The 27,017-nt window shown below is 40.3% G+C and overlaps 1 protein-coding gene across 1 annotated transcript in view; it reads left to right on the forward strand.

Annotated features, from left to right (window-relative positions):
* Nucleotides 1–27,017, forward strand: part of FSTL4 (follistatin like 4) — a 570,524-nt gene that overhangs the window by 518,572 nt on the left and 24,935 nt on the right. The window contains exons 8-10 of the mRNA XM_089769489.1: nucleotides 2,768–2,888; nucleotides 21,517–21,678; nucleotides 22,846–22,980. Coding sequence (XP_089625615.1) covers nucleotides 2,768–2,888; nucleotides 21,517–21,678; nucleotides 22,846–22,980 — 418 coding nt within the window. The remainder of the gene's footprint in view (nucleotides 1–2,767; nucleotides 2,889–21,516; nucleotides 21,679–22,845; nucleotides 22,981–27,017) is intronic.

Consider the following 27,017-nt stretch of genomic DNA (forward strand, 5'->3'; position numbering starts at 1 on the left):
TGGATGGAACAATCTGGATAAAGAGATTGCTTGCGGTAAAGCCTGCTGATTGCTCATCCTTAGCCTCCCTCAGCACCTCAAGACATGTAGATTTGCAGACAGCACTGGATGCATCTGTCCCTTCCCCATGGAAGCTCTACCAGTCCTGAACAAAGACACACATTTTGGTCTACACCGATTTCCTCCATTCTAACTTAGATGAGGGTTGGATGCATGTGTGACGTAGTGGGGGTACCTGGCTGGTTTCTATGCTGCTGGTTCTGGGGTAACCCCCATTGGCTGCCGTGGGTACCACAACCCAGCAAAACAGGATGAGTCACTATGCAAACCAGTGGCCAGACACACCCCATGGAGAGGAACAAAGGAAGGTGGAATGCTGCCCTGGCTGGGGGGCAGGGCTGGAAGAGAGTTAGTTAGTTGGTGGCTGTCTGGGAGCAAGGAGGAGACAGCCTAGGGAACGGGGCTGGAGTTTAGGGGCCCAGTCTCCCCCCATCTCAAGGGGGCCTGAGGCATCCTAGCCCAGCTCGGGGACCAGATTACATCTGTGCTGCGCTGTGCTGTATCCTGGAGAGGCAATAAATTTCCTCTATTTCACCAGCTGTTGCAGTCTGTTTGTGCCATTTCGGGGTGCAGGAGACGGGGGACCCCCAACGCGCCGTCACAGCATGTAACTCAGTCTATGTCTACACTACAGGCTTCTTGCACAAGAAACCTTTTGCGCTAGAGATTTTGCACAAGAGCACGTCCACACCTCAAAGCACATCGCAAAAGTAATGTGCTTTTGTGCAAGAGAGCGTCCACACTGCTGGTCACAGAATGGTCACAGAGGGTATGTCTAGACTACATGGCTCCGTCGATGGAGCCATGTAGATTTGTTTATTGGGCAAAGGGAAATGAAGCGGCAATTTAAATAATCGCCGCTTCATTTAAATTTAAATGGCTGCCATGCTGAGCCGACAAACAGCCGATCAGCTGTTTGTTGGCTCAGCGCACTAGTCTGGACACTCCGCGGTCGACATCAAAGCCCTTTGTTGACCGCCCCGGTAAACCTCATCCCACGAGGAATAATGGGGCGGTCGACAAAGGGCTTTGATGTCGGCAGGGGAGCGTCCAGACTAGCGTGCTGAGTTGACAAACAGCTGATTAGCTGTTTGTTGGCTCAGCGCGGCAGCCATTTAAATTTAAATGAAGCGGCGATTATTTAAATTGCCGCTTCATTTCCCTTTGCCTACAACCCTAATCTACATGGCTCCATCGATGGAGCCATGTAGTCTAGACACAGCCAGAATGGCCATCAGAGCACCTGTGCTTTTTCCTTCTGGAGCATCCACACTGGCCTTCTTGCACAATAGCTGTAGCGCTAAAAGCAGTTATGCCTCAGAAAAGGAGGTTTACCTATGGCAGAAAAAGCCCTCTGTTCTGCTGTTTAACTGACCATTTAATTGCGCCAGAGCCCATTTGCAGTGTGGATGCTCCCCAGGTTTTTGCACAAAAACCTTGTAGTGTAGACGTAGCCTCAGAATTTGGCCCCTTAACTATATTTGCATGTTTTCAAGGACATATCAAACAAACCAGGTGGATTGCATTTTATTCTGTATGGGATTATTTAAAAGAGTGGCATAACTAATAAAACTTCCAGTAGGGATTTTCCTAGTGCATATTGCATGTGCTGTTTCCTTCCTTCATCCACACTTGGAATATGGTAAAATATTCTTGGTTTTTGACCAGTGGAGTCATTTTGTTTCCCTGTCTATTTAGTCAGTTGGTTGTATTTATCATGTATTCCTCTTCTTACCTAGCATGAAATTACACTACCCTTCTCTAGTAAAAATATGCAAAGGATTTCATTTAGCATGCTTCATGCATTGAGCTAATTAAGGAAAAAAATTCTTTGAGCTAATTAACTATGGTTTGTAAGTGTTTTCTTCTGGGTTTTGCATAAAAGTATAAACATTTGAGAGCAGCAAAAGACTGAATGCTAATGAAAAGAGAAAAGATTTGTATGTTATTCCCCAGTACAGTCCTGTTTGGGATCACTTGCAATAACTTGACAAACAGAGCACATGGGGAAAATATCCAGTTATCTAAACCTAGCAACAAAGGCATGAGAGTCTAAACTTCTTTGGAATAACTTTCATTTTAACTTACACATGAAGAAAATATAAGTAAAGCTGCTGCGGCTGAGAGCTAGGGGAAAAGGCTCATTACCAATTAAAATACATTTTTTTTCAAAAGAAATGCTTTTTTTCTTCTTCTTCTTAATGTCTAACTTGCCTGTTTTTAAAATTCTTTTTGTCATAAGGTACTTTGTGGATAGCTGACAAATAGTTTCAGTTCTTTCTCATTCAGACTGTAGGTCAAGGTGTGTTGTGTTAGTAATAAGCATAGATAAAAACAACGTTTAACTCACCCAGAAGTAAGAGATTGCTTTATAACTTTAGTAGAGAGAGATTAAATTCCACTATAAACTACTGATAGATGTCTGGAGATTGTCATCTTTTTACAGACATCAAGCATCTTCTTTAACACCAAACAGGAAAGTTCATACTCTCAACTGAATTACTTTAGTTGCATGACCTTACTCTTAAATTGTTGCTTATTTCCTCTCGCATGCCAATTTATGAACTCTAAAACTTGCTATAGAAAATTCAGGCTGTGTTGCCAGTTAAGATCCTATCAAAACAAGCTGAAAGATAGCCTAGTCTTCTGTGATGTGGAAAATAAATTTGCTAAATAAAGCCTCTTTCTTGTCTTTGGTAACGTATAGGATTTTGGAGAAGATGATTCCCTCTACATCACCAAGGTAACAACTATTCACATGGGCAATTACACCTGTCATGCCTACGGCTATGAAGAGCTGTATCAGACCCACATCCTTCAGGTGAATGGTTAGTAAATAGCATATATGACAATCCACTGAAAACATTCCTGTAAGCAATGCTGAATGTTAATCTTGTTCTCACAAAACTATGAAATGGAGAATGCCAAATTTTCTCTGTAAAGGGAAAATACACAAATCTTGGTTCACACACTCACATCATTCTGTGGTATGCAAGTAAACAAGATAAAGTTAGTAAGAATAGACATATCTAGCCTTATAGGGTTGGTTAGGTTTTAATAGGTATATCAGCCATTATAAAAAGTAATGTTGGGCTTCCAGCTCATCTGAATAAGTGGGTTTTGCCCACAAAAGCTCTCATGATATATATATATATGTTGGTCTCTAAGGTGCCACAGGACTACTCATTGTTTTTTAAGTTACAGACTAAAACGGTTATCCCGCTGATACTTTTGATCAGTAGGAATATTACTTCAAATCACTAATTCATAGTTAATTAAATAGTTTGGATTGTTTACATAAATACTCCATGAATAGCACAATCCTCTTAAAGCCAGTTATTTGGTATTGGTCAGACTATTAGCTGGTGTAAATCAGCATTGTTTTCTTCAGGCCAGTTTACACCAGCCAAGAATCTGGCTCATTGGGTTCCACAGTGAAGAGGAACTATTCAACAACAAATACATCTGCTCATGTAGACACACATTCTGACATTTGGTGCACTATCACCTTGCTTCTCAAAGAGTGCTAGGCAGTAGACCTCCATCAGTGCAGAGCTTATATTCACCATTATAGCTGGTGAATCACCTTTTTGCTTTCCCAAGCCTGGTCTGGCTAATGACTATAATGGCTCCCTTCTGCCTCAGTCCTTCCTTACCCTTCACTGTGAGCTCTTCAGCATTGGTTAATCCTTGGCTGTCCCTTTAAGGCAACTGTTTGGCTAACGGGTGCAGGTGAGGAAGTGAGGAATTAGTGGATCTGGCTCACTCACTTCAGTCAGACTACACAGTGAGCAAGATATATTGAACTAGAGTAATGGTATCAAACTTTGGCCCCACATATGGGTATCCTTTAGAAGGCCATGGACTCCCCTACTCATGCAATGTAACAATTTGTTTAAACACTCTGGCCCTGAATTCTAGAGCCTTCCCCCAGTGCCATCATTTACATCTGTGCAAAGTGGATGTTACTGCTACTGTCCGAGTCTGATAACATTTAGTATCCTCTTCCCTGGTGTAAATGGTCATTGTTAGTGCACGGACTAATATATTCAATCTGCACCCTTGTATTCATTTGGTCAGAGAATCAATTATTTTTTTGTAGAGTAAAACTGTGTTTACTCCCATGTTCTGAAAGAAAACCTTGTGTCTGTCTGATATTTTAAGGGTGTTAGTTTAGTGGAAATATTTTGTCACAGAACAAATGATTTTTTACAATAACACCCTTAATGAGCTATGAACTTTCCAGACATTCAACAAGAAACATAGCCCGAGAGCAGCTCAGGACAGAAAAATACACACAGATCAGTAGATGAAGGTTAAGGCAAAGCGGAATATGACAGGAATTTTTATGCAAGTCAAGTTAAAGCCATGGTTAAAATGAGGCTTTCAGGAGACTTCAGTGTGATCAGGGTCAGAGCCTTGTGGGTTAGCACAGGGAAGTCTGTCTCCAAGCTATTGTCTGGTGGGTCTCAATACCCTGACAACATAGAAAAGTGGGTGTAGGTGGGTGGTTGAGTGTGGAAAGGGGAGGAATATGAGCCAGAGAGGATGTAATAATACTTCATATGCCCAACACTCCCCACACAATAGGGATAGGCTTATCGGGCAGTTGAGTCACTACTCAACTAGTCGCTTCCCCGACCCCCCTTGCTGCCAGCAAGGGAAGGAGTAGGAGCTGTTGCTGGGGGAAGCCAGCTTAAAAAGTGGTTCCCCCCAGCGCCATCTTTGGGGGGCTGGGGCGAGGCAGAAGTGCAGTGGTAAAATGGCTCAAGCAGGGACTCAAACAGTCTCCACTCATGCCAGGTCCCAGCTGCTGTGCCTCTGCATTTGAAATGTAGCAGGAGCTCTGTGAGGCTCTTGCTATATTTCAAAGGCACAAGCACTGCAGTTCCCCACAGGCGGCAGGCACAGTTCCCCCGGGGTGGCTCTTACTATATTTAAAAGGCAGAGGCACAGACGGGATATTAAGCGTTCCACCTCCCCCTTATCGACTAATCAAGTAGTCGATGGAAATTCGAAATTTAACATCCCTACCACACAACCCACCTTTCAAGATCTGTGGATCTTATGCATGCCTAACATGCGCTATACCTCCCCCCAATGCACTACTTGCCACACTAAGGGTGTGTCTAGACTACAGAGTTTTGTCGACAAAAGTGGACTTTTGTCGACAAAACTATACCTGCGTTCACACTACCGCTGAGTTCTGTTGACATAACGTCGACAGAACTCAGCAGTTTTGTCGACGCTGGTAAACCTCATTTTACGAGGCATAACGCCTTCTGTCGACAGAGTTTCTGTTGACAGGTGTTATTGCATGTAAACTGTCCTTTGCGTCTACACTACCATGTCGACAAAGCAGCTTGCTTTGTCAACAGAACTGAATGTAGTGTAGACGCTCTTTGTCAACAGAAGTTTTATCGACAGTATCTGTTGACAAAACTTCTGTCGACAAAAGCCTGTAGTCTAGACGTACCCTATCAGCTCTGTGGGTGAAACAAGGCAATCACTATGCTCTCAAATGAACTCACACTGGAAAATGAGAAGACAAAGGCTTCCTGGGTGAACACTTTTCACAAAGTAGTCACTCTATATCTGACCTATCTGTCTATATCCTCCAAGGAAACCTACACAAAACTTTCAAAAGATGAGCTTGAGAACTTAAATTCTTGTTTTCTAGGCAGTAAAAATCATGGTCTATAGAGACTGGATTTATGGCTTATTACGACAATCTGTCATCCAGTAAGGCTCACGTTTTGTCCTATGACTACAAGGATATTAAAAGTCACTTCACCTTGAATGATTCTTCAGACTACATGCTAACTCAGGGCATGTAAGGCAATAATTTTTGATAGGGGGTCACTCCAAAATTTTGGTAAGTGGTCAAGGGTGCACTCTTCCATTATATTAATGAAGGAGGTGTGGGGGTTTGGGATGGAGGTGGTGTACAAAAGGGAGCTTGGGGTAAGGAATTGGGGTATGGGATTTGGGAGGGAGTTTGGGTGAAGGAGGGGATAATGACCTGGGGCAGCAAACTGGGGTTCAGAAGGGGGTACAGGGTCTAGAAGGGGAGTGTGACCTGGAGTAGGGGTGCAGGGGGTTGGGTTGTGACCTGGGACAGGGGATTGGAGTGCAGAGTCTGGGGGGTATGGGTGCAGGAGAGGATCCTGGCTGGGGGTAGGGGTGTAGGAGGATGAAGTGCAGGGTCTGGGGCAGGAGTGCAGGAGGGGGTGCAGGGATTGGGCCTGTGACCAGGGATAGCGGATTGGAGTGCAAGGTCTGGGAGGGGGTGTGACCTGAGGAGGGGATGTAGGAGGGCATGCAGTCTCTGGGGAAGGTGTACGGGGACTAAAGCAGGGGTACAGAAGGTTTCAGTTACAAGGGATAGGGGTACAGGAGGGTAGAAGAGAGTTGGAGGAGGGAGGGGCTGGGATGCCAGAGGCAGGCTCTGGCTTGGAGACTTTACCTGGGTGGTTCCCAGTCAGCAGCCCAATAGGTTCCTTAACAAGGGTCCCTGTCTTCCACGCCCCTGTACTCATAGCAGCTATAGGGGCCAAGCCCAGGGATGAGGGGGAGAGGGACACTTCACATGCTGCCTGTCCTACAAACAGGAAGCTGCTATTGGCTGGAAACCAGCCAATGGGAGCTACTGGGGACAGGAGTAGTGTGAGAAGTCTCTCGCCCCCTCCCCCGGGCTCTCAGCATTCACAGACGCACATGGCCCCACAGCAGCCGCCTTCACTGAGTGCCGAACAGGGGCGGGGCAGGCAGAGAGCCAACTGAGGCTCTCACAAGCCAGATCTGGCAGCTTGTCAGGCCGAATCTGGCCCACAGATTGCCCAGCCCCGTTCTAACTTCTTGTGCTAATCTATCTGTTCCATCCTGTATGTAGCTGTGACACTCTCAGTTCCATTCCCAAACCTGAGGAAGAGTTCAGTGTAGCTTGAAAGTATGTGTCTCACCAGCAAAAGAAAAGGATATTACCTTACCCCCCGGCTACGTCTACATTGGCCCCTATTACGGAATAGGCATGCAAATGTAGCACTTTGGAAGAGGCAAATCCGCGGGGGATCCAAGTAGGAATAAGAGATCCTCCGGAATAGGGCTTTATTCCGGAGGATCGCGCCAGTCTGGACGCTTTTCTCCGGCTTATCTCCAAGCCGGAAAAAAGCGGCGGCCATGAAAATGCAAATGCCGTGGGGGATATTTAAATCCCCCGCGGATTTGCCTCTTCCAAAGTGCTACATTTGCATGCCTATTCCGTAATAGGCAGCCAGTGTAGACACAGCCCCCTTGTCTATCTTTTTCCCAGCAGTGTTTGTATCTTCTCCTACCGTTATCTGGAGCTGTGTTTGTTCCTGGATAACTGTTTCAGTCTTCCAGAGTATTGCCTCATCCTCTTTTTTCTTCCTTAAGATGAGCTGAGTTTGGTTTATGGAGTCCCAAACACCTCTCATTCCCAACAGCTTGTGAAAGGTTATTTAATTGGACTCAGGTGCTTTCTTCCTTCCTCTTTCCCCGTCCAAGTGACAGTTCATTCTGTTGATGACTCATACAATGCACAGAGGAAACCAAATGGAAGAAACTTGCAAGTAGTTTGACTGGAATCTAACCTAATGTTTATGGGCAATAATTTCTCATTTTTCGGTATGGTAACATGCACTGTATTAGAATAAAGATAACTAGATTGTACATTTTTCAGTGGAAATAGATTTTCTTCCTAAGGATGTTACTTGTCAGATGAATGGCAGTTGAGGAAAAAAGCAGATTAACAACTTAATCTTTTGTACATTATATGATGTTTCACGAGCTTTGAATGGAATTCAGTTGGCAGGCAATGATGGAGACTTTGTCATTACTTAGAATTTAAGACCCAAACAATTTGAAACTAAGACCTTAATGCAAAGAAGATTAAATGAAGTGGGATTTTTCAGGCAGTAGTTCAAATCAGAGACATACTTAGGCTTGTCTCTCAGATGTAAATTCTTGGAAGGGATATGTGGTATTTGTGGATGAAAGCAGTGGTAATGGTGGGGAGGGGGAGAGAGAGTTGTGCAGATTAGCTCTGAGGTTTTTCTTCTCAAAAGGAGGCCTTCAAAGAACAAAATTTCTTCTTCATTTGCCTTGTAACATTGCAAAGTGCACTCCCCAAATACGAATAAAAAAGTCATGTGCACTCATGTCAAAGAAAACCACAATTTTCATCTAGTAATATTCTAGTCTGTAGAAATCTTTGTTTTACACAGTGTCCCATATTCCCATATAAGCTCTTGTGGTTTGCTTTGTTGTAGTTTTAAATGTGCTTGGCTACTCTCCCACATCACTAGAACTCTCTGCTTTTATACTTGAGTGATTACTTGTTCCAGCAACTGATGTTGAGGCAATGGAACAAAAACTGATGATAGAAATCATAGAATCATAGAATACTTGAACTGGAGGGAATTTTGGGAGGTCATCAAGTCCAGTCCCCTGCCCTCACAGAGGGACAAAGCACCATTTACACCCCCTCCCCCCGACAGGTGTTTGTCTAATCTGTTCTTAAATATCTCCAATTATGGAGTTTCCACAACCTCCTAGGTAATTTATTCCACTGCTTACTCACCTAGTGAAGTTTTTCCTAATGTACAATCTAAACCTCCCTTGTTGCAATTTAAGCCCATTGCTTCTTGTCCTATTATCAGAGGTTAAGAAGAATCATTTTTTTCTCCTTTCTCCTTGTAACAACCTGTTATGTACTTGGAAGCTGCTATCATGTCTCCTCTCATTCACTTTTCCAAATTAAGCAAAACCAATTCTTTCAATCTTCAGTAGGTCACATTTTCTAGACCTTTATTCATTTTTGTTGCTCTTCTCTGTACTCTCTCCAATTTCTCCACCACTTTCTATATCTTGCTCTTCTCTTCTCCAGACCGAACAAGCCCAATTCTTTCAATCTTCCCTCATAGGTTGTTTTTTAAACCTTTAATCATTTTGACTGCTTTTTCCAGTTTGTCCACATCTTTTCTGAAATGTGGCGCTTAAACTGGACACAGTACTCCAGTTGAGGCCTAATCAGTGCAAAGTAGAGCCGAAAAATGACTTCTTGTGTCTTCCTTACAATGCTTCTATTAATGGAGTCGTGTTTGCTTTTTGCCTTTTTTTTTCAACAGTGTCACATTGTTATCTCATATTTAGCATGTGGTCCACTATGACCCTTAGATCTCTTTTCACAGTATTCCTTCCCATTTCATGTGTGTGCAGCTGATTGTTCCTTCATAAGTGGAGCACCTAGCATTTGTTCTTATTGAATTTCATCCTGTGTATTTCAGGTTATTTCTCCAGTTTGTCCAGATCATTTTGATTTTTAATCGTATCGTCTAAAGTATTTGTAGCCCCTCCCAGCTTGGTGTCTTCCACAAACTTTATAGGTTTGTACTCTCTATGCTACTAGCTAAATCATTGATGAAGATATTGAAAAGAACTGGACCCAGTACTGATCCTTATAGGACCTCACTTGTTATGCCCTTCCAGCATGACTGTGAACCATTGATAACTACTCTCTGGCTATAGTTTTCCAATCAGCTATGCACTCACCTTATAGTAGCTCCCTCTACATTGTATTTCCGCAATTTGTTTATGAATGTTAGAAACAGTCAGATATAATCATAATCTACATATGATTATACAGAATCATAATCTCTTCATTCCCTGACCCCTTTACCACAACTCTAGTGCAGTAGAACTAGGCAAAAAGCATTATTTTTATTTCATAGACAATTTTGATATTTCAAAATTTGTTTTTTGTCCCAGTTTGGGAAAATAACCCAAAATCTTGAAATTTCTCCATGAAAGGCAATGAAGCATCAAGTCTGGGACAGTCCTCATAGGCTTCCCCAGACTACAGGATTCTCAGAGCCTGAAAATGTGGGCTTCTAAGTAACCACAGGTTGCCGAAGAGTCAGGCAGACAATTTGGAAGGAAAACCTGCCTGCCTGGTAGGTTTCTGGCATACCCCAGCTTGGATTCCATCAGAATTTAACAGATTCCCCAAATCATCAAATTCCAGTGAGAAAAATATTTAGCTGGAATTTTTGCAACCAACTTTTCTTATAACCATAATGCAGCCCTAAGGGAATATTTGAGCCAACTGACCTTTTTCTTCTTACAAAACCCAAAGCCTTATAGACAGTACACCAGAGAAGTAATAGCTCAGCTATATGAAGTGTATTCTTTTGAGAAAATCATAGTAGATAGGGACATGGAAACGTTGTAATGTATTTGACATCAGCATATTGCAATTGAATCCTTTACAACACACCTGGTTGATTAAAGATGCATGTAACTATAAGCAGAAAAATGAGACGTGTTCTCCATCCTCACTAGGTTAAGTAACCCTTTTTAAGGTATTTTGTAAGACTATTATTGATAGTAGCCTAATCAGGATTTTGACTGAAGCTAACTTTAATGAAAAACAATATCCTCTAATTTACACTCGGGGTTGATGGGGTTTGAATAATCAAATGTACTATGCTATGTTGCTGGTCTTTGTTAGTTTAGATTAGGGTTATTGATAAAGCAGCACATTTCTGTGAAAAAAGAGCATTCTGAAGGATCCTAATAAAAATGGAGGTGGCAATCTCTTCAGTTGCTGCCTGTAGCCACCATTAATACTGTTAGGAAGATGGAAGCAGGGGAGATGAAGTTATTTCTTCAAGGGTACCTACTTAGCATATTTGACAGGCTCGCGTGTGATCATTCAGATCACATTTGGAAATATCAGCAAGCAGCAAAGAAAGAAACAAACTTGTTTTGCTCTGCTACTCTAAACCATTCCACAATTAACATGCATGCTGATTTTTGTGTTATTTCTTTCCTTTGCACTCAGTAAATCCTTGCTTTCCTATTTAGTTATATCTTGATTTATCGCATCCCCCATTGCATCTTGGCACATAAGAACATAAGAATGACCGTACTGGGTCAGACCAAAGGTCCATCTAGCCCAGTAGCCTGTCTGCCGACAGAGGCCAGCACCAAGTGCCTCAGAGGGGGTGGACCGAAGACAATGATCAAGCAATTTGTCTCATGCCATCCATCTCCAGCCTCTGACAAAGAGAGGCTGGGGACACCATTCCTACCCCCTGGCTAATAGCCTTTTATGGACTCAACCTAATCTAACCTATGTGAAACAGGTCTAAATACATAGTTAGAACGATGCACGATCATAAGAATGCTCAGTTCCAGTTTCCAAACCATATTGCCTCCATTCTTTTCCTCCACTTAATTTTATACAAGGAAATGGCTTTGGCCACAGTATACACCCCATCCGACCAGAAAACCTGTCTTCCTATTAATTTCAGGTTTCTCCTCTGTCTCTTTAAGGAATGTAACATTGTCATGTGATGTCATATTAATTAAATTAAAGATAGGTATGAAGTTCAGACTGCAATCCAGATTTTAACTTCTCTCAAAGTTAAATGTTTTCAAATGCAGGATTTAGGTTGGAGCTGATCTTTGCTGGTTAAATGTATTACAGGACACTCTCATTTATTGCAATCCAGCTGTGGAAATGTTTCAGTTCAGCCAACCCCATTAATGAACTTTTCACACTTGTTCCCTTTTTGGCACAGTGACAGTGCCTGCATTCCAGAGAGAACATCACTGTCTGAAGACCAAAACCCTTCCAGAATGTCATTTAATCTTTGAATAATCATTGTGTTGAGTATAACATGGTGCTTCCGTTTCTAGCCAAATACATACGAGCAAAACCAAGAAAAGACATTTCCTCAGGCCTCCCTTTGAATTATTAGATTATCTTTCTACTTCATTAGGTCAGCTAATTTTGTTTTTCCTCTAGTATCACACCACTGCCATTGCAATAATCTTGCACTCTAGGATGAATTAATGGTTCTGTGGTAGTGCTGTTAGGTTCTTTTATTGTTGACCCTTCCATACTTCAAATTCATTATTATTATTGGCACAAATCCACAAAGGGAATTAGGGGTTATAATGATCAGCATTGCAGCTTCCAAATTTTAGCTGTCCAGCCCTCCAGTGGACTCCACAAACCCCTGGTTAGGCATGGGGAAAGAGAGTTGCCTAAGAATGGAATCCACCAAAACTAGCACTTCATACGGGGAGCAACCTAAGATAGCCAATAGGAAATGCTGAGGAGAGCAATGCATCCTGTTAAACCCGAACCCCATGCTTAAATACTTAAGTACCTAGGTTTCAGCTAGAGTGAGTTGCCTATCTCCTCTTGAGATCCAGAGCCTAAACTATTGCTTGCAAGAACTGTGGAGTCAATACTTAACTCTATACAAAATACCTGGTTTGGAAAGAGAAGGGGGAGATGCAGACCCAGGGGCCTCCCTAAGAACCGTTATTCCAGTAGTAAGGGCATTTACCTCAGATGCCGACACTTCAGTTCAGTTCCCCTCACCCCCACCTGTTGTTAGTGTTAGTTGTATAGTAATTTAAATGATTAACCGATAAGCATGGGCTTACTAGTTAACCCAAATGTCTACATGCACACACACCCTTGCTGCGTCTGTGTCAGAGGCAGCAGTACGGGGCAGCATGTGGGAGACAGTCTGCGTGGGGAACAAATTTTTAAACACAGGGTACTCCCCAGGAAGGGGTTGGGATCCGGGAGCACACTGGCTGCCAGCCCTGCCCCAGGGAAGAAATATAGTAACTGTGTAACCAATAAAAAAAATTGCGGCAACACGATTACTACAATAAATGTTATCTAGCGTCCCTAGTTGAGAACTCCTAGTGGGTGAGGCCCTGTGGATGAGATAAGCTGGGCAATGTCTAGTATCACCTACTTTGAGGATCCTGTTGGAGCTTAGGCATCAGCCATCTGTCAGCAACCTAAGTATCTTAGGAACTTTAACAGCAGAAATGTAGGTCAAGAGTTCTCAGCATTTTTTTCTGAGTCCCCTTGTCAACATGCTAAAAAAAACTCTGGGCCTCAGCATGAGGAGGGGCCTCAGTGCTCCAGGCCAGGCCTGAGACCCTTGTGCCTAAGCGTATTTTGACTTCTCTTGGGGGGTAAGGACTGGGCAGAATCTTCCACCCCCTAACTTACTTCAGCAGGTCACTCACCTGTCTGGGGCTGTGTGCTGGTGCCTACTTCCTAGGCTCTGCTGGGCATGAGCAGTCAAAAGGAGTGGGAGCTGAAAAGCAGCCACAACCCTGGGCCACCAGCAGCAGACAGAGGGAATACCACAGCTTCCCACTCCATGGCACCACCAGCCCAAGGAGCAATTGCAATGCACTGTTTGTCTTCAGCTTCCCGCCTAGGTGGCCCGAGGTGGGGCCTCAGAGTGGTTGAGGGAGAGGAGGAGGAAGTGTGGACCTGCCCCCAGGATTGCTTCATTCTGGATAAGGCACCTTTGTGCCCTCTTAACTCTATGCAGGGGCTCAGGGCTTCTGCTTCTGTTGGTGTTTCAGCCCAAGTGTTTCTGGCATAAGGGCAATGTGGGGAGCACAGGATCTCAGCCCTATGCCACTCTTGGCTTCAGCCCTGGAGGAGACAAAGGGAGAGTCACCAAGCCTTGATGCTTCAGTCCTGTAGAGGGTGCTGGGACTTGGAGGCACCAAATGTCATTGGCAGGACTATACACCACCCTGAAAGATCTTGCAGATCCCAAAATGGTTGCAGCCCTCTCCCCCCTGCATCCCTAGCTGAGAACTTTGCAGCTCTATAGAGGATTCCCAAGGATCTCAGAGCACTTCACAGGCATTAATGAGTGAAGACTCATAACTCCTGTGAGGTATTAAGCAATTTCTCCATTTTACTAAGGAAGAGACAGGGCAAGCATTTTGAATGACTTGCCCAGAATCAAACAGAAAGCCAACAAAGTGCCAGAAATTAAACTCACATTTCCTGATTTCCAGCTTTGATTGTGAATTTCCTCTCATACAGAACAGCAAGGCTGGTGCCTGGTTAGCATTTCCACATATGCAATATTAATATAGATTTCAGGGGAATGGATCAGCATTCATGTCACGCTCCATGTTAGTACCCAGCCTGGACCAGGGAAGTTAATGATCCGATCAGCAGACCAAATTTGGTGATGAATCCTGGTCACCTGCTATCTGAGGCATGTTGCACATACCCTAAGAAGAATATGGACTTGTTTATAAGTTTAGAAATACCACGGATAACATGGTCAAAGAGTATATTAACAATGAAATGTAAATAAAGCCTGATGCTAATTTTGATGTGTATGCATAAGAAAGCTAGCACAAGAGGATTTTCAGACCATAAAACCTGATCTGATAAGACTCGGATAAACAATGTCAGATAACATCCTTTATGTCACAAACTTAAAGGTATCTGCAACAAAATCTCAACACCATATAGAATGGCTACGTATGTAATATGTGATTTGATGTGTGTGTTAAGACTGTGGCAAAAGCTGAGATCAAATATACATATACTCATTTGCTCCCATTATCTTATGGAGAAATGAACATATAGAAGGACCCATAGAGCAAGGATCTAAAATGAAAACAAATCCATCCACATTTGTCTTTGCAAGTATATTTCTGATGGGAAGAGTTCTTGAAAATAGTTTTCCTTTTTCCATTTGCTGAAATCACATGAAAATTCTGTACTGCCTGCATTGAGTTTACTGGGAGAGAAAAAAAAGCAGTTTATCATTTCTAACAGAAGGATTTGTTGAGAATATAAACTCTTGTAAACTTACAATCAGCTACAAAAAATTATAGTTTGAAAATCAACCGCTGAGGATAGAGGATATTTTTCCTTTGTTCCTGTGCTGTGGAAAACATTGTCATAATTCATAATAATGTGTGAGTACATTTGAATATAGTTGCCATAGGTAGTTGGATCTTCAATTAAATTATGAGGATCCTCTAGGAGAATTTGCCAGTAGTAGAGACGTGTTCTGAACAATGCCGTGTTTTGTAATGTGGTATTTAAGAAAAAGGGCTGCAAATCCCTTTCATTTGTGAATGGAAAAGATTAAAACATCTGAGGAATGATTACTCCATTAATTAAAATAATCACGAAAGCATGCATATACTGTAGCAGCAATATATTGCTTTGAGGTTTGATTGGATCATCCTTAATCAGAGTGCCTTATACCTTATTATTATAAGCTCTAACACACTAAGGAATGGGTCTACTTACAACATAAAATGGCACGAGTAGGGATGGCAGAATCAAGCCGTTTTTGCAGACTAGTCTGTTTAGCTAATATCTCTGTCCTCAAGTCCCGATCCTTGCCAACTTTAGTTAAAATACTGGCACTTTCACATTGCCTTTGGCTGTAGACATAGTACAGGTTGAACCTCTCTAGTTGAGCACCCTTGGAACCTGACCAGTTCCAAACAAGAGAATTTTCCAACCCATGGGAGGTCAGTATTGTCTAGCAGCATTACCAATACTTCCACTGCTTACTGGGCTGTTAGAGGAAATTTAGGGGTAAATTAGAGCAAAATACAAGCAGAGAACAGACTGGTGGCTGTAAACAAACTTTATGGGACCACAGAAAACTTGGCCACACCCATGAAAAATGGACATCTGGCTAACTAAAATCATTCCAGACATTTCCGGACTAGAGAGTTCTGGTCTAGAGAGGTTCAACCTGTATCCTATTGGAGATACATCATCCAATGGCAAGCAGTAGTCCATATATTCCAAAGTCTTACGGTGGTATCTTATTAACAAATGTGCTTACCTGGAGATTACTAATTTGTAGTGAGGATAATAGACGTGCAGTCTGTAGGTTGCCAATTATCAAAAGACAGTTACACATGACATAATGACCTACCTGTATAAAGAACTCTAATAAGGTAAGAGGAAAAAATACAGGTTAAAATGATGGTGTGGCAAACAGGAGTAAATAGGTGCTCTCTATTTTGAAGGTGGAAGAGGAACATGGTTCCCCATCCATCACTAATATGCAGCTGGTCATATTTTCAAATTAAGCCAGTTTTAATGAAGTACATTGGTTCAGTTATTAGGCTACCTCATGGCTACATTTGGCAATGTAAATCTATTCTGTTCTCAGACTGCTAAGAAACTATGTAGATTCCATAAGCAATATAAGGAAATAGGGAGACCAAAGTAAACTCTGCTTTCTTAATTAGTATCTTGTTCATAAAAAGCTTGAACATGCACTCTTGAATCAGCAAAATCATTAACTTTAAGGAGAACTGGATCAGTCCCAGAAAGATGCAGTAAAATGCAGTAAACGACACATCACCAATTTATGCAGCTTTTGTGAGTGTTAATGTTTGCAAAGTGGTATGAATGTGGTAAGAAGTATTACTTAAGAAAGCACCACTAGATTGAGGGTAAAATTTTCACATGCATCTTGGTGACTTATGATTCTAAGTTCCATTTTCAAAAGTGACTTGGGCCCACATTTTTAAGGGTATTTCTGTGTTTATTTGCCCCGCATTGCAACATTTAATTGATGTTGGGAGCAAAACTCACGTTTTCAGGAGTGACGTAGGTACTTAAGAGCTTGAATCCCATTTACTTTCAGTGAAACTCAGACTGCTAAAGACCAGATTTTCAAAGGTATTTAGGCACCTGACAAAAAAGGTTGGTGCCTAGTGGGATTTTGAAAATGCTTAGGTGCCAATTGACAGTTAAGAACCTAACCTGCTTAAGGTGCTTTTGAAAGTCCAACTGGGTAACTATCTGCAACTTTAAGAGGCTAAATACCTTAGACAATCTAGCCCTTAGGAATCAAAACAAATGTCATTGATTCTCAGTGGAATTTAAGTTCCTCAGGTGGGTTTGAAAATAGGATTTAAGCTCCTAAATCACTTTGTTTCTTTGTGTGTCTCCACAAAGGATTTGTCTAAAGCTACTGAGGGAGTTGATGTTTTGGGGGCTGGAATCCAGGAGTTGCTGGCTCTCAGTTTACTGATGAAAAAGATAAATCTCGCCTTTGTTAAGTAGTGTGCCATCATCTAACCCTAAAGCTTCACAATAACCCCCCCCCCCAAAAAAAATCTAGCAATTACCATGTCAGATACAGACTAACACAGCTATCCTTCTGAGAGCAATCACAACAGTGTCCTTTGAGCAAGGCCATTTAATCAGGAAATTTATAAGACATTAAAAAATGTATATCTTTCCTATCCTTTGGCTTGATCTGAACCCACTTAAGTCAAATTGGGGTTTTGCTATTGACATCAACAGGAGAAGGATTAAGTCAAATACAAATATATCCATTTATTTAAGAATTGCACCTGTTAAATGTTAACTAACTAAACCAAAGCTTGCTTTTCATAGTAAACACAGCTCTCTTAAAATACAAAATTTAATCAATATGGTTTTTATACCTTTAGAGAGACTATGATTAGCAGAGTCAGAAAGTAGTCAGTCTAGTTAAAGGTTTTTGTGGTGAGTGGGATGTATTGCCATGGATGTCAGGACACTCTCATGGTGCAGTGTGTTTTTTTATGAATAGGAAACAAAATGAATCTAAATAGCTAATGTATAGGTAGAATCTTTGCTGTAAATTCTGAGGTGTTCTTTTCTTCATTGCCTTTAGTCACTTGAACAACCTTTTTCAAACCCATTGAACCAGGTATGAAGTCTTGCTGTCATGTCTGACTCCATTCGAAGGATTAACCAGAGCTAATAACACAATACTTATTGTAGGTACGTGGTAGGCAAGGCAGAATGGCCTCATCTCCCACTAGTTATGCTCATTTAAAAAAAAAAAGGCTTTAAGGAGCTTATTGTTAAACTCAGTTACTAGAACAGCCCTGAGACAGATACCAAGCACCTTAACAAGCTGTGGATAAATTTCATTTGATAAGTTTTCTTTCCATAGCAGCTTTTAGAGGTATGTACATTTATCATCTTGGGGCCTATGCATTGTATAGAATTGTGAGTCATTAAACTGTTACTTCATTGATTCCCAATATTTTCTAAAGGCATGTCTACACAGCAGGGTTAAAGCCAGAATAAGCTACACAACTTCAGATATGTCAATTGCGCAGTTTATGTTGAAATAGTTTATTTTGGCTTTTGGCACTGTCTACACAGTAGCAGGAAGTCCGAGAAAGATTACTCTTCCTACGAATTCCCTTACTCCTCGTAAAATGTGGGTTACAGGAGTCAGAGTAAGAAATCCTCCAGCTCAACATTGTTTTGACATTATGTCAAAATAACTGCTTGTGGTATAGACGCGGACTATGTTATTTCACAATAACATCAGTTATTCTGAAATAACACTGCTGTGTAGATGCCCCTAACTGAAAAACTGACAGAAATTGGACCACTGCATTCTGAAGGAAAGCACAGCAGTCTCTATAACTGCCTTAAATAGTCTGTTGACAGCTGAGTGCTCACAATGACTTAATTTGGACACATTTTTGAAAAGTAAAACACACAAGTCAGGGTGCCTGATATGTTCAAAATTCTCAGACTCATAGAGCTGGAACATTTTCATCTACTGATTTTCAAGCCAGAGACGTCTCATCACTTATGCCCATTATTTGGGAGATGCCTGCAAACATTCTGTTGATTCAAATCAGTGTAATGAAATGGGCGGAGGCAGTCTGTGTTTGAGCTCGTCTCTTGTCAGAAGGTGACTAGAAAAGCCGTGAGCATGAGTTAGAGAATTTTGATTCTTCTCTTCTTCATAGTAGAATTTTTTTGTTTGTTATAGGGGCTGCAGTACCATGGTATACATAAGTACCATGTATAAACTTCGCCCTTATTTCTCTTTGGAGCACTGTGAGGAGCCCTGGGATGCTGTGGCCTGGGCTGCATTGGCCCACTGATGGTGCTCTTGTGCATTCTGCATACACAGGGCAGATTCAAGCAACATTCCTGTACACCAGCACTTTTAATTTCTGGGAAAAGGTGCAGAGTGCATTTCTGTGATTCAGTTACTAGACACTAGCTCTGTGACACTGTTCACCTCGCCCTGCCCTCTTGGGCCACTGAATGTTGCCAAATCACATAGTTTGCACCCCTTTGGGAGTGCCAGTGTCAGGAATCTGGTTGTGGGTACTGCACACTGCAAGGTTTTATACAGAGACTGTTTGCAATTGCTTCATCTAAATTACTGAATGTGCAGTTTCCTGTTGGCAAGTAACATGTTATTCTTCCCTCTATAGCAGAAATTTCTGTTTACACATTACAACTTTGTATTCTCCTGAGACCGTGAGGAAGAAAGGGAATCACTTTAAGTGACTATATAATACCACCCTCTTTCTGGTCTGTAGAATTTTCACAACCTTATGCTTTCCTATGTTCTGTATCTTTTAGTAAATGGTAAGAGACAATGCTGTTGTTTGTTCCAAATGAGCAACCCTTCTTGCTCTTCCCTGATATCTTCACAACCCCCTCTACAAGCATTATTTCAGACTTTGACACATAACCAGTAAAAATAGAATTTCAAAATCTAGAGAGGAGGGCACTTAGTTCTTTGATATGCTGTAGGAACTATACTTTAGGGCTGTGTCTAGACGGGCATGGTTTTGCGGAAATATTTTTAACAGAAAAGTTTTTCTGTTAAAAGTATTTCTGCAAAAGAGTATCTAGATTGGCATGGATGCTTTTGCGCAAAAAGTGCTTTTGTGCAAAAGCATCCATGCCCAGTATAGATGTGCTTTTGTGTAAGAAAGCTCTGATAGCCATTTTAGCCATCGGGCTTTCTTGCGCAAAAATTAAGGTGCCTGTCTACACTGGCCTTCTTGCGCAAGAATGCTTGCACAAGAGGGCTTATCCCTGAGCAGGAGCGTCAAAGTATTTGCGCAAGAAGCACTGAATTCTTACATTAGAACGTCAGTGCTTTTGCACAAAATCTTGCCAGTCTAGACACACCCTAGGTGTAAGATCAAGCCACATAAACCTCTTGCTTCCTTCCCCGGACCTCCAAGAAAACATGATCTGTAAACTGGGAGAGTTATCTTTGGCAGTGTAACAAAGTGGTGGCTCTTGTTATGTGTCCTTTCTCAGCAAGACTATTGAAGCTATAGTCACAATATCTGAAGTCATAAACACTACAAAGACTCTTATCTTTGGTTAGTAATGAGTTATGGGACCTTTCACTTCTAGGCTTCTGGAGTGAATCTGACCTAGGTCTCCTCTCTCTCTCTCTCTCTCTCTCTCTCTCTCTCGATTTCAATGGTAGTTAAGCACATAACCTGCTTAGGTACTTTCAAAAAGCCCTATCTGCATTTGTAGATGCTTGAATACCTTTGAATATCTAGCCCAACACAATTAATGTTGGGAATTTAAACTGAAAGACTAAAGAGTTAATGGACCTTTATAATTGTTTTTGAAGTTTTTAATGAATCATATCACCTCTTTTGGTTAGGTCTGAGGTATATTGCTTGAACAGTTCAGAGGAATGGTATCCATAGTTGTCTATTATCTCCTGCCTGTTGTTTCCATTAAAAAGTCACTACTTGCCCACAGTTTCTGCACAGTGTAGTGTATAAAATACCACAGTATTTTCATATATTTAAGAATAAGGAAATATCTGTAGAAATTGTTTAGTAATGGTGAGCAACTATGTAATTTTATATGGCTTTCACGCATCTAATTAGAGGACTTAAGACCAGTTCTGTAATTCTGTCACCCTGACAACTTTCACAAGCATTCTGAAATGTATTTAAATATTAAGAGTAAGCATATACATTGAATAAAACCAAACTTAAACATTTTGTATTATTTTTAAATATTTAAGCATACCAGAGTAGATAGTTAAGAAATAGTTAATGTGTAACACTAAGGTTTGTTGAATTGAGCAATGTTCACAACATGGCTGAAAATCAATTAATTTTTTGGAAATTGTAATATAATTAGTAGTTCTACCAATCAGTACACAAATGTTTACTTAAATTTTTGAATGCTTTTCAACTAAATACATTATATATTTTCTAGTTGCTCAGAATCCTATGTAGTAAAATGTTAAGCTATTTTATTATGCATACTTAATAATTAAAAATATTTAATCATTAGGTGCCTTTTGTTGAATAAGTGCAGGCAGAGAAACCAATTCTTCTTCCACTAATTTCAGTATGTTTCCAATTTATGTAAGAAAGGAGGTTCGTTAGCCCCTAAGCAGCAAAGAATTTAAGCACATGATCAACTTTAAGCACTTGAGTAATCCCTAATCCAACTCTCATTGAAGCTGATGGGAGTATTTCCAATAAATTTAGACAAAGTTGGTTTAAGGCCTAGTGAACAAAATCAAAGATGATTTGACTAGAAAGTAGAAGGACAACCTCCTGAATTTAGTTTTGAATATTTTTTGTTTTTATTCAGTCAACAGACTACAGTAATGATTTTTTTTCTACTCTGAAGTCTTAACTCTAGTTTATAATGGTAAAGAAAATGTTTATTTCATAATCCTTTGGATCAGGCTTTTCTACAACAGAGATCAAAGTCAGTGGATTACAAAGCACAAAGAGATGACAACTGACACTTAGTGTAATGTCACCAATTCTTTATTTCCACAGTGCCGCCAGTGATTCGTGTATATCCCGAAACTCAGGCACAGGAACCTGGTGTATCTGCAAGCCTCAAATGCCATGCTGAAGGCATTCCTAATCCCAGAATTTCCTGGCTAAAAAATGGCATTGATATCATGCCCAAACTATCCAAACAACTAACACTCTTAGGTAAGAATAGAATTCTGGTTAATATGCGTACTATAAAAAAGGAGTTAAATGGTTTATGTTGCACCTAAAAGTAGATGTTCTTTTTTTTTCTGTCAGAAAAGTGTGAAAATTACAGTCCATGATCTCTGCTCTTTCTTTCTCGGTACATCTACACAGCAGTGTTATTTCAGAATAAATGATGTTATTCCAAAATAACATAGTCGGTGTCTACACTACAAGCAGTAATTTCAACATCATGTCAAAATAATATCAAGCTAGGGGACTTCTTACTCCAACTCCTGGAACCCTTATTTTACAAGGAGTAAGAGAAGTCAGAGGAAGAGTGCTTTTTCTTGGACTTCTTGCTGCATAAACAGCACCAAAAGGCTAAATAAGCTTTAGCACTGCTGCATAGACATGCCCTTTATCTCTTTCTTCAGTGACACTGACTGGTATAAACAATAACATTCTTTTAAAATTAGTGTACCTGATTCTCCACTGCTTTGCCCATGATTTATATCAGAGTAAATCAGAAAGACAATATTTTACATTCATTTTGTACAGTTGTAAATGACTAGACAAGTCGGAAGTCTATTGAGAGTCAAGCTCTGACTCATGTGCCTCACTTTTCATCTTAACATCAGCACATGAAATTATTTCTCATGCTAATTTTAGCTCCTCATTTTCAAAAGCTAACAAAGGGCAGGATCATGTGTAAATTGTACTTGCAATACAAATATAAAGAAAAGGGACTTCACCCAACACAAAGAGACAGTTAAAAAGATACTTTAAATGCATTATACAAGAATAACAAAATAGACAGCATTATGTAGAAAACATTGACACCCTCTGCTAAAATGGTGAAAAATCAGATTTTCATTGATTTGACGAAAAAAGCTGTGCAGTATTTGTTTGATTCTGGGCAAAAGGGAATTTTGCAAATTTTTACTTGAGGAGTTGCATTCTCTTTGGTGTGGAATTTCGTTATATTTCCTCGTGAGAAATCTGTATTTGACACTAGGGAAAGGAAACTTTTTCCATCCTTTACTGATTTGTAAACTCCTCAGAATCTCAGATTAAACATGGTAAAAACCATGTTTCAGAGGTAAAAACTTGTCACTTTGTAAGCCTCTTCAAGCTTCTTCTTAAACAGCTAAGAGGAACAGTTTATGGATGTCTCTGTTGCAGCAAATGGAAGTGAACTTCATATCAGTAGTGTTCGATATGAAGACACCGGTGCCTACACCTGCATTGCTAAAAATGAAGTGGGAGTGGATGAGGATATATCTTCTCTCTTCATCGAAGATTCTGCCAGAAAGACTCGTAAGCTTAATTTTTCCTTTATCTTTTTAGGAATCCACTATTTAGTTTTGTTCTAATTCTATGTGGTTTATTTGGAGTTATCACTTCCTCTCTTTCATTTTAATCAATGTGGACCTGAACGCATTTAATAGGAAATTTGCCTTAGTAAGGATTTCAATGATGAGGCATAACTTGAATGTAATCTGCTTTGTGTTCTTTTGTCCGCTAAATTAACCATCACATATTTTCAATTGCACTTCAGTCCTGGACTCATTCTACATAGTCTGTGGAACTTCCTTTAAAACTAGCGTGAAATCTGCCCACAGAGTGGCCACAGAATCACAAATCAGGCTCTATGTTGAAATATCACATGAGGTATGATAGAAGACTTATTGTATCACATCACTGACAGTCTTTTGTGTTAGGGTTGTGTTGAGATCTGGGCATAGATACTAGCGTTACTAAGGTAATACATTACTACTATTTTTGGCCATAAAAGAATACAATCAAAGATTTCTTCAAATGATTGCCTGACTTACTTAAATTTTTTTTTTAAAAAGTCTGTTTGTAAAGACTTTTCCTTTTTCAAACCATTTCATATTCAAAATAGCCAAATATTTAGATGCCTAGAAGTGTGGTCTTTGAGATTATTTTAACTTGGGGGCTGTATCTAGACTGACAAGTTTTTCCGCAAAAGCAATTGCTTTTGCGGAAAAACTTGCCAGCTGTCTACACTGGCCGCTTGAATTTCCGCAAGAACACTGACGATCTCATGTAAGAAATCAGTGCTTCTTGCAGAAATACTATGCTGCTCCCGTTCGGGCAAAAGTCCTTTTGTGCAAAAGCTTTTGCACAAAAGGGCAAGCCATTGTAGACAGCTTAGATTTGTTTTGCACAAAAAAGCCCCGATTGCGAAAATGGCGATCGGGGCTTTTTTGCACAAAAGCACGTCTAGATTGGCACAGGCTCTTTTGCGCAAAGCGCTTTTGTGGAAAAGCGGCCATGCCAATCTAGACGCTCTTTTCCGCAAATGCTTTTAATGGAAAACTTTTCCGTTAAAAGCATTTCCGGAAAATCATGCCAGTCTAGACGTAGCCTAAGGGCGTGTCTAGACTACAGGGTTTTTTCAAAAAAAGTGGCCTTTTTTCGAAAAAAGTTCCCCTGTGTCTACTCTGCCACTGCATTCTTTCGAAAGTAAATCGAAATAATGCGGCAGTTTTTTCAGACACGGAAAACCTTGTTTTATGAGGAAGAATTCCTTTTTCTGAAAGTGTTCTTTCAAAAAAAGGCGCTATGTAACGCAAACTGTGCTTTTTCAAAAGAGAGCATCCAGACTGCCTAGGTGCTCTCTTTCAAAAAAGCGGCTTGATTTTTTAAAAGTATTGGTTGTAGTCTAGATGCTCTTTTTCGAAAGAGGCTTTTTCAAAAGTTTGGATTGCTTGAATTTTTTATTCTACCTATATCACATTGAAAAGTAGCAAAATAGACTTTAAAAATATTAAAATATTATTTTCCATACCAAAAACAAATGTTTTGTCATCCAAATTTTAGCCACCATTTTGGTTAGAGTGCAGCAGTGCTACATTAGCATTATACAACATGAAATTGCAATATCTGGAGAGCTGCTTGATTGTTGCTTTGGTGTAATTCTCCAGATTGCTTCTACATATGATGCTTCTGAAGGTCCTACAGATTATACATGCGTGTTGATATATTTAGGACTATGTGCAAACAGGAGTCTGCTCCTTAGATCACGTCCCAAAAATGTACTACATTCCAAATTGTTAACAATGGGTACACACATTTATGGCAGTACTTGGTTCATTGAGTAGAATAGTGTACTCTGTCTAATATCAGTCACTTCACTTGAACCCCTGAGCAAGAAATTATACTGAGTAGAAATTATATTATGATGAAAAACAATTTGAAATATTACAAGATGAAATTCTAGTATACCTAAGGAGGGTGATTGAATCCTAAATGAAAATATCGTGTTGCTGCATAAAATTCCCAGAAGAAATACTGGAAAGCATTTAATTGGTATAACTGTTCTAGGCTTCAGAATTTTGCTTTAATGAAAATGTATGGGAATTCACTGTCTGTACTGTCCCCATCTTTACATTCAAGAGAACATTCCATATATTAAGGCTTGATCCTGCAGTCTTGGTGTAGGCAAAACTCATATTCAGTGTAACAAGATTTTTACCAGTGCAAGGACTGCTGAATGCTCCCACAAGGAAATGTTTGACTTTGGAAATGTCTATTTTTCCTGCTGTTTTATTCAATTTAAATACTTTGCCTGGATAAATGTTGTGAAGTTTTCAGAAATGAAACAATTTACTTAAAATCAGAGTGTTAATTCAGATAACTGCTACAATGAAAAATTTGACACTGTCTGTTTTTTTTCTTTTCTTGATTATTTTCTGGCTTTCCCAATTTTCTGATGCTGCAGTTGCAAACATACTGTGGCGAGAGGAAGGTACTGCAGTAAAGTTGTTTTGTTGTAGTGATAATGTGCTTGTCTGCTTCAATAATTCCATAACGGGCCATTCTCCACTGACTTGCCACTAACTTTATCAGCTCTTATGGTTGTCAGATTAAGTATCAGAGCAGCAGTTCAAAATAATAGATGTCACTTTTGTGAAGTAAATCCTGAACGTAATTCCTTAGATATTTTTTGCTATAAAATAATAAGTGATCGTGATGTAATTGAAATTCTTGATTTGGTAGTAACAATCACCAATGCAATTTAATATCAGATTCTTCACAAATATCAATAACTTAACGGAATTTCCAGAACAACTATGATCTCAATTTACTATAAATGAGGAAAGCTAGATTTATACTCAGTATGTTCCATTTTTTTAAACATGTGTTTCACACTGTGCATTGCCTGTTCTTTACAGTATGTACAAATGTTTATTATGTAAATCACGTCCATACCTGCTTATTATGTTCATATGTATTGGGTGAAACAATAGTTGTTGTTCCCTCCAATGCTTTAAATGGATGAGGGGCACAGGATGCCTCGTTTCTTCTTGTTTTAATTGGCAATTAAAACCTCTAATCTGGTCAGATTTATAGTGTGTCCTGCACAAGGTCAAATTTTCTGTAACTTGAAGGCTAAATTAGAGAAAAGGCTTCCTAAGTAGCTAATGCACTCAAGCCCAGTTAAGAGACACAGGTGGCCACAATCAGATTTGATTTTGTGTGTGCATGTACTGTAGTTATGTGCAAAAATGAGTATTGATATTCTAATTTGCACATGCAATAGCAGTAAATGAATATGGAAAAACATCTAAACAGATGTGTCCCAACTGGATATTGCACAATTTATCCACTCGCATATATAGTTATGGCAACTGCATGCACAAATGTGGACATTTGGCTCTGTGCACTTTGGAGCTACAGGTCACTTTCTTTATGTCTCTAAATCCTGAGGGCAAAGCCAAAGAAAAACAAAAAGTCCTAAGCCAAGTGAATGCAATAAGATCCTCTCTTCTCATTGGGTAACACACTGGGTATAAAATGGTCCTTGCACTGTCAACTGGTAGGATGGAAATATATGCTTTGCCTGAAGCCAGAAGGAAAGGATATTTGTGCCAGATATATTAAGGAAATTATTCAAGAACAATTTATTCATTGAGGAAGACTTGATCCATAATTTTAGTAGGCTAATAATATCTAGTCTTCCTTGTGTAGTAGCTGCACAAATTAAGCCTGAACCCAATGCAACACAAGTTTATGATGGGACCTAAAAATATATTTACATCCTTATAGTAGCTGTGGGGGATGGGCATTTTATAGTCTAGGGACCAATTTTGCCAGTGGATTGGAGGCACATGAACACCTAGAGTGTATTCACTGTTCCATTCCCCAGAATATATGTAACAGCAGCAGCTTTGAGGTCATTCCTAATGCCAGCGTCACTAGCTTCAGCAGATTGTCCTGAGATAGCTCTTCCCTATTTCTAACTCAGCACCAGCTACTGTGTAATACACAATTATGTGTTTCTTCACTGCTGAGCTTCATGTAAATTGCACTGTGGACATTTCAAT

Source organism: Pelodiscus sinensis, chromosome 16 (assembly GCF_052426305.1).
Source record: "Pelodiscus sinensis isolate ZL-2025 chromosome 16, ASM5242630v1, whole genome shotgun sequence".
In the NCBI taxonomy this organism is placed as follows: Eukaryota; Metazoa; Chordata; order Testudines; family Trionychidae; genus Pelodiscus; species Pelodiscus sinensis.